This window comes from Phyllostomus hastatus, unplaced genomic scaffold (assembly GCF_019186645.2).
Source record: "Phyllostomus hastatus isolate PE091 unplaced genomic scaffold, TTU_PhHast_1.1 phas_scaffold_78, whole genome shotgun sequence".
Taxonomy (NCBI): Eukaryota; Metazoa; Chordata; class Mammalia; order Chiroptera; family Phyllostomidae; genus Phyllostomus; species Phyllostomus hastatus.
The window spans coordinates 87,217,443-87,225,288 of NW_025334041.1; the positions used below are offsets into that span (position 1 = coordinate 87,217,443).

General features: G+C 51.8%; 1 protein-coding gene across 1 annotated transcript; it reads left to right on the forward strand.

Annotated features, from left to right (window-relative positions):
• Positions 1 to 1,979: 1,979 nt before the first annotated feature.
• Positions 1,980 to 5,788, forward strand: SPR (sepiapterin reductase). Its single transcript, XM_045827868.1, has 3 exons — positions 1,980 to 2,380; positions 2,981 to 3,271; positions 4,989 to 5,788. The coding sequence occupies exons 1-3, from the start codon at positions 2,059 to 2,061 to the stop codon at positions 5,177 to 5,179; spliced, it is 804 nt and encodes a 267-aa protein (XP_045683824.1). The 5' UTR covers positions 1,980 to 2,058; the 3' UTR covers positions 5,180 to 5,788.
• Positions 5,789 to 7,846: the final 2,058 nt, after the last annotated feature.

The window sequence follows — 7,846 nt, forward strand, 5'->3', positions numbered from 1 at the left end:
CCCATATCTCCACAATCCAACTCAATGCCAGTCCTGTTAACTGTTCGCACTCCCATCGCTGTGTAAGAATTCAGCTTTGCACCAAGAGTAGGAAAGTATCTACACCTGTGATGAGGGTCATGGCAAACTGAGCACATTATCTCCTTCCCAAGACACAGCTGCGGCTCATCTCAACCAGCACCCAATCTGCCAGACCCACCCATTATTCAAAGAAGCTAGAAATTCTGATACTGTGTAAAATCTCCCATGTTAGAAATGTCACCTTGAATTTGAAAAGAAAAGAAAAAGCCCTGTCTGGCCCAAGTGAACACAACTGTATACTTTGTCTGAGCACCACTGTAATCTCTGCCCTGGATGCAGGGAGAACTCTTTAAAGGGTGGGTGTGGTCGTAGATACCAAGTGCCAGGTTATCAGGAAGAGACAACAGTGTTTGGGGTGTTATCACATAACAGTAAAACTGACTGAAATAAATTCTACAATGCTCTGGCTTTCCATTCAAATTCAATTTTACAAGTTTTCCCCTTAACTTCCTTGAATTCATACTTGATCTTTTTTTCTCTAACATCAGCATACTTGTTTTCTTTGTCTTTACATAATTTCAAAATAGCTCTATACATATTAACAATTAATCTACTCGATGAAGTTTAAGATTTCTTTGCAGTTTCAGTTGTTCCTTTTTTTATCCTCCCCTGAGGACATGCTTATTAACTTTTTTTAAGAGAGAGGGGAAGGGAGGGAGAGAAGCGTTGATGTGACAGAGGAACAACTGACATGGGTGGCCTCTCCTACACACCTCCATCAGGACCGACACCACGACCCAGGCCTGTGCCCTGGCCAGACTTGAACCCGTGACCTTTCGGTTTCCTGGAAGATGCCCCAACCAACTAAGCCACAACAGTCAGGGCTCATTTGTCCTTAGAATATGTTCCACGGAGATGTACAGTCTTACCACCCTTTCTAAACTCTGAAGAGGCTCCCTTTAAGAAGATTTGTAGCCAACTTACCTATTTCTCCTTCCCCTTGAAAAAAAGTCGTAAACGAGCGTTTTCTGAGGCACAGATGTGGGCCTGACTTAGGTGATCATCTTTGTAAACTGGAAGCCAGGAGCAGACGCAACTGCCCACTAGGAAGAGTGTAGTATGAGAGGGTGCAGAGTCCCGGGGTACACAAACTCTTAGGGAATGGAGGGGTCAGAAATCTGGCGCCAGCACCAGGTTGCTTAGAGCCTGGTAAAGAAGAAGAGGTTTTTACATCATTTAACAAAGCCACTGTGGTTCTCCCGGAGGAGCTCCTGTAACCCGCAGGGGGTGAATTCCCCAAGGCCACTGGGGACCCCAAGCCCTAACCTGGCATGGGCTTCATTCAGGGCTTTTGCTGAAAAAGGATGCTTGCCCTGGCAGGGTGGCCCAGTTGGTCGGAGCCTCGTCTGGTATTTCAGAAAAGGCGGCTGGTTCATCCCGGTCAGAACACAGACCTAGGTTGCGGGTTCCATCCTGGTAGGGGACGTGTAGGAGTCAACTAATGGAAGTTTCTCACATCAATATTTCTCTCTCTCTCTTCCTCCCTCCCTCCCTTCTTCTCTATCTCAACATCAATAAACATATCCCCGGGTGAGGATTTTTTTGTTGTTGTTGTTGAAAAAAAAGTATGCTAGCCACAGAGCAAGGTAGCCTGACCAGGAGAAAGTCACCTGTGCAAGGTTGGGTCTGGACTTGGAGGAGAACGCGTCCCAGTGGGGAACTGAACGTCCTGCAGTGCGCAGCTCCGAGATGGGATAGGATTCTAGGATTTCCCGTGGAGGGCGCGCCTCCCCTGCGCTTCTGGTTTACTTCTTTCGCGCGGAGTCCTAAGGGAGCAGGAGCCACCACTTCTGCCTCTAGCGCCGGAGGAAACCAGTGCCCAATCAAGTGCCCAATCAAGTGCCCAATGGTTCTGTCGAACACCGCCCAAAGCCCTAGGTCCCCGCCCCCGTGGGGCGGGGCCTTCGCCTGCTCCCCTCGCGGCCCTAGGCGCCGCTAGCTTTGTGGTTCCTGCGGTTAGCAGGGGGAGGTCCGAGGATGGAGGACGACAGTGGCCGAGAGGACTGCCTAGGTCGAGCCGTGTGCGTGCTGACCGGGGCCTCCCGCGGCTTCGGCCGGGTGCTGGCCCTGCTCCTGGCCCCGCGGCTATCTCCTGGCTCCGTGCTGGTCCTAAACGCCCGTAACGACGAGGCGCTGCGGCAGCTGGAGGCCGAGCTGGGCGCTGGATGCGCCGGCCTGCTCGTGGTGCTAGTGCCCGGCGACCTGGGCGCCGAGGCCGGCTTGCAGCAGCTTCGTGACGCTCTGCGCCAGCTCCCCAGGCCCGAAGGGCTGCAGCGAGTGCTACTGATCAACAACGCAGGTAAGACGCCCGTCGGCGGGAGACGGACTCCCCAAGTGAGCGCTTGGAACTCTCACTTAGCGTCCCTTTCCATTCTTCTTCTCACTGCCCCCACCGCTTGGAACTTTAAAGGTGATTACTAGGAGTCAGAGAAGACGCCTGAAAAGCCCTAGTTTCGGCGAGGTGTAGAGGAAGACCTGGTGCTCAGTCCATCCCCACCCACCTCCACTCGCTATCCGCCCTTTGCCCTTTCCTTAAGAAGGCCAGGTTTTATGAAACGTCTGTGGAACTTTCCCGATCGCCTTGCTCAGCGCCCTCTGGCGGAAGCCTGAGTCCGGGCATGAGGTCTCCCCGCAGAACTAAACATCTGCGCTTCCGCAAAAGGCTCCGGGAGTTCTCCCCCAACCCCAGAGCAGGGCCTTCTCAGTCTGCAACTTGGAGTGAGTGGGTGGCTCCGGTGTGTGCGTCTGCAGAGCTGGGAAGAGAGAGGCGCCTTCAAAAGCACTAGGGAGATTCGTCCTATATGTCCGGATGGGAAGGGGGTGTCGAGGAATTTGGACAGAGCTGGGGAAAGAAAAAGCCCACCTTGCACTGGGTGATTCTTAAGGTTTTGTTTTCCAGGCAGTCTTGGGGATGTGTCCAAAGGCTTCGTTAACATAGCCGACGCAGCTGAAGTGAACAGCTACTGGGCTCTGAACTTAACATCTATGCTCTGCCTGACTTCCAGCATCCTGAAGGCCTTCCCAGACAGTCCTGGCCTCAGCAGGACTGTGGTTAACATCTCGTCCCTCTGTGCCCTGCAACCCTTCAAGGGCTGGACACTGTACTGTGCAGGGAAGGCTGCCCGTGACATGATGTTCCAGGTCCTGGCGGAAGAGGAGCCTAGTGTGAGGGTGCTGAACTATGCCCCAGGTGAGTGGGGTATTACTGCCATCCTGGTCTCCCAGAATCATCTGGTTCCCCTCTGGGGGCTGGACAAGATACCTAGTCTCTCCTCTCCAAATATTTTGTTCCTGAACCTTGGCCTTAAGGAAAACACAGGATCCAAGGAGGCTAGGGCTGGCAGGGGCAGGGAGCCGTAGTTAGAGGGTACCGAGAGAGCAAGGAGCTGCCTGAACTGGGGGTGAGGCCGGAAAGTCTGAGCTATTCGAGTTTGAGAGACAATTAGGGTTTCAATTTCAGGCCTGTGCCCCATTTCCTCATGTAAAATGGAAGATTCTGCCTGTCTTACTGGGCAGTTTGGAGGACTGAATGTGGTAATATATGTGAAAATAATCCCTAATTGTGAAGTGCTGTCTAATTGTTAGCACTTCTGATTGTTAAGTGGGACTCACCACGCTGGATTAACTTCAAGTGTGTACTTGTCTCCCTGGATAGGAAAGCCTTGAAGGCAGGGACCGTGCCTGACTGTCCCCAGCATCTAATGAAGCATGCCACTGAGGCAGTCTGCAGAAAATATTAGTTGCATGAAGAGCACACAGACATTGTTGAAAGCTGACATTCAACTCGGGCTCAGCTGTGCTGGAATGCTGGTGCGGGGGTGGGGTGGCAGAGAGGTTGCTGGGTAAATGAGATGGAGCCCTCACAGAAGTCAAAGGGTAGTGGACTTTCTAAGGCTTGGTCTGGTCTCCCACCACCCTACCGTGAGGCCACTGTGTCTCTTTCTTAGAAGTGAGGCTTCTATTCTAGGTGTGAGGTTGCTGCAATTAGAAGGTGGTGACAGCTGTTGTATAATGTCTGGGCAACTCAGGTAAGACCCAATAGTCGATTCTTCTTGGCACCCTGGGGTCAAAGAGGTAGAACGACCTGACCAAAGCCCAGGTGTTTGGCTGAGCCAGGATCAAACCTTATCTCCAAATTCACAATCAGTGCCATTTCTACTTCCTCACACTCTCCAGTGCCCAGGTCATCCTCCCTAATGCACACACACACAGTTGTGCTTCCAGCTCAGCACTCAGTCTGAGCTCAGCCTAGGATGTGTTTGATCAACACTGAGCAAATGGAAACCACAGCCAGGAGTGGCTCAGACTCCAGAATGCTATGTGACTGCTCTAGATCTCAGGGGAGTAGGAGGAACCTGAACTCCATGCAAGGCCACCTGGGCCTGCATGAAGGCTGAGATTAGTCCCAGTTTTATATCAGTCTCTGAGAGAATGTTCCACCAGGTGTCCAAAGGGGGATAGGCTGTTTGGAAAGGTAGCAGGTCCCCATGTAGCAGGGATGCACAGGTGGTTGAAAGACATTTGAGGCTCAGGAGGCTAATTTTTCCAATCCTGAGTTCCTTTATTTTCTGCCCTTGAAGCCCATTAACTCCAAATTCTGGGGTGCTGTAGTTCCTGTATGAAAAACAGAAGTACTTGTACGAGTTCACTGACATCACCTCAGGAGGAGGCGCTGGTTGGACAGGAGATAAACTCGGTTGTACACATGGTGGTCTGGAGGGACCATGTTCAGTGGGCACTGGAATTCGGGTGAGTCTGGAGCTTAGTGGTGACACAGTGGAGTCTTTGACCATGCATGTTAGCCAATAGGTGTTGCCTCTGACCAGACTCGAGTCCATCCCACTTCACACAGATGGCAGGGCCCTTGCCTCAGCTACTCCCTTCATCTTCTGCTCTTTACTCCTTAGGGCCTCTGGACACAGACATGCAGCAGCTGGCCCGAGAGACCTGCATAGACGAAGACTTGCGGAAAAGGCTGCAGGTGCTGAAGACAGAGGGGAAGCTGGTGGATTGTAGGGTGTCAGCCCATAAACTGCTAAGTTTGCTGCAAAAGGATACGTTCAAGTCTGGAGCTCATATTGACTTCTACGATCAATAAGCCCAGATCCTTGGCTTCCTGGGGCTCTCTTCTCCCTCTTTCAGGCAGACCCAGAGGCCCTGTGCCTCCTCACATACTGTCACAGTGGCACCACCAGCCCTGCTTTACACAGATAAGCACTTGTGCCTACTGCCCTACGCCCAGACCCAGCCAGCTGCGAGGTCACTGGGGCGCCCGGTTCTCAGGAGTCTGTGTTGAGCACTCTGAGTTAGGAAGAGGTTTGTGAGAGAGAACTTATGGGTGTTGGTGTTCTCTAGGAATATAATTTTAAGAATGGAAAAGTGGGACAAGAAGCTGAAATACTTCAGAAGCTGAAGAGAGGGGGTTGGGTCTCTTCATGGCCAGTCCGTGGGGAAGGTTGGGTAAACTACTTCAAATAGGAGGGACCAGTAGATTCATGGGTAGCCTGGTAGGGAGGGAGGACAGTGCAAGTTTCAGCCCACAGGGATGCCTTTTACTCAGGGTAGCAGGACTTTCTGTTGAACTTCATGGCCTCATTCCAATGCCTTCTCCCTCCAGAACCTGCCCTTTGTTCTGCAGATGGGGTTGGGGCTGAGAGTTTTTGTACATGGCAAAGGCAGATAAAAATAAAATGTGAATTGTCCTTTATTAGTGCCTGGAGTACAGTAATGCCTCTGATACAGGGCCCATGCCAGACTCCCTGGTTTGCTGGGGCTGGGAGTTGTTCCTGAGGCAATTAACCCGAACTCGGGATGCTGCCCTTATTTCCAGGGGAGTTGTCTGGGGGCTGTGTGCCTCTTCTCACTGAGTCCCACTCAGTGGCAGCCCAAGTTCAAACAAAGTTGGCCAAGACAGGCATACCCAGACACCTGTTCCTTCATGCTTTTGCCTACAGTGCTCCCAATCTTTGCTAAGCCTCTCCACCCTTGACTTACTCAAATAGTGTCCAGCCTTCAGGGGGAGGGGTCATTCCTCTGGCTCTCTCAGATTCCCATTTCTGCCCCTTGCCCACATGGCAATTCTCTGAATGGATCTTACCTCCTCAGCGGCCTTACTGGTAGTACCTCTTTTTCCCATGGTCCTGGTCCTCAGTGGGGTGGGTAAAGCCCTGAGAAACCAGGAGTAGGACAAAACCCATCTTTCAGGTGGGTAGATGTGGGCAAGCTGGGGGCTCTGCAGTGGTGGTCTACAGCCCACCAGCCCCTTCCTGCCCATTATTTGGGAGGAGAGAGTGTGGTCCCTGCCAGCCAGCTCCAAGACTCAGCCCTGGGTCTGATTGCACAGGAGGGAACTCTCTTTGCTCCTCCTTGTGCACAGCAGAGGGCGCACTGAGGTTGTGCTTCCTGGAGAAATCCAAGCAGTTCCTTTGGCTGGAGGGAGGTCCTGGGCCTGAGGTAGGCAATGCCCTGCTGGGTTTCCTAGAAGGGAGCAAGCAATCCACACTTTTTTTTCACTCAGTAGAGCCTTTTTACTCACTGGAGTCAAAATCACTACACAGATCCCTGTTCTGCCATTTACCAACTGCAAACCAGGGCAACTGGCCTTTCTGTGCCTCGATTTCCCATCTGAAAAATGTAGATTAGCCCTGGTGTGGCTTGGTTGGGCATTGCCCCACAAAGTAAAAGGTCACTGGTTCAATTCCAGGTCAGGACACTTGCCTGGGTTTCAGGTTGGGTCCCAGGTTAGGGTGCATACGAGAGGCAACCTATCTCTGTCTCTCACATCTGTTTCTCTCTCTCTCTTCCTCCCTCCCTCCCCCTCTCTAAAAGTAAATAAATAGTGCTGGCTGGTGTGGCTTAGTGGATTGAGCACCAGCCTATGAACCAAATTCCCAGTCAGGGCACATGCCTGGGTTGCAGGCCAGGTCCCCAGTAGGGGGTGTGTGAGAGGCAACCACACATTGATGTTTCTGTCCCTCTCTCCCTCACCTTCTATAAAAATAAATAAAAGTCTTTTAAAAATATACATAACATTTTTCAAATAAAAATGTGAATTATAAGGGTGACTTCCTCAGGGGATCATTGTATTAAGTAACCCTGTCTATGTAATGTTAAGCACAGTATTTGCCCCATAGATGCTAATATTAGTGATTCATTGCTTTTTACTATCAATATTCAGATCATCCTGAAGCCCCACTTGCAGCTCCACCACTTCCACATGGCCCAGATGCCCTCCTTGCTAACCTGAGGCCAGAACTCTCACTGTGCTATTCTTTTCTGGGCCTTGGTAGGTCAGGGGTTCAGTCTGGACAGGTTGCCCTGGATTCACTAGACCCATGGGAAAATGCATGAACTGTGGGATCAACAGCCCTCTGTCTAACTTCTTTCTGTGATGGAGATGCTGTGGGTTCTCAGAGAGGGTCCTCTCCCTTTCTGAGCTTTCCTCAGAACAGATGAGCTCTAAAATCCCCCCTCCCCCCCATAAACCTTTCTCCAAGTTGTTTCAAACATGGTCAGGCTGCATCTGAGGATATCAGGTTTGCCTCTGTGGGTGGGGCTGGGCCAGCCTCAGTGGCCCCTTCTGTCTGGTGAGTGTCGGGTGCCTTGCTCCACCTGGCCCCTTTGTCCCATGGAAGTGTGTGGGAAGTGAGCACCAGCCCAACCCCTAGCTCAGTGATCCTCCCACAAGGTTTTCTCTCCCCACCAGGCTGGTTATCCAGGACTTAGGGAGCAGTACCACAAGTCCCCACAAGGTGGCGAGAACCTC

Coding starts and splice junctions, on each gene's coding strand:
- SPR (XM_045827868.1), top strand. CDS start 2,059: ATGGAGGACGACAGTGGCCGAGAGGACTGCCTAGGTCGAGCCGTGTGC. Junction 2,381..2,980: donor GCTACTGATCAACAACGCAG/GTAAGACGCCCG, acceptor TTTGTTTTCCAG/GCAGTCTTGGGGATGTGTCC. Junction 3,272..4,988: donor GGTGCTGAACTATGCCCCAG/GTGAGTGGGGTA, acceptor TTTACTCCTTAG/GGCCTCTGGACACAGACATG.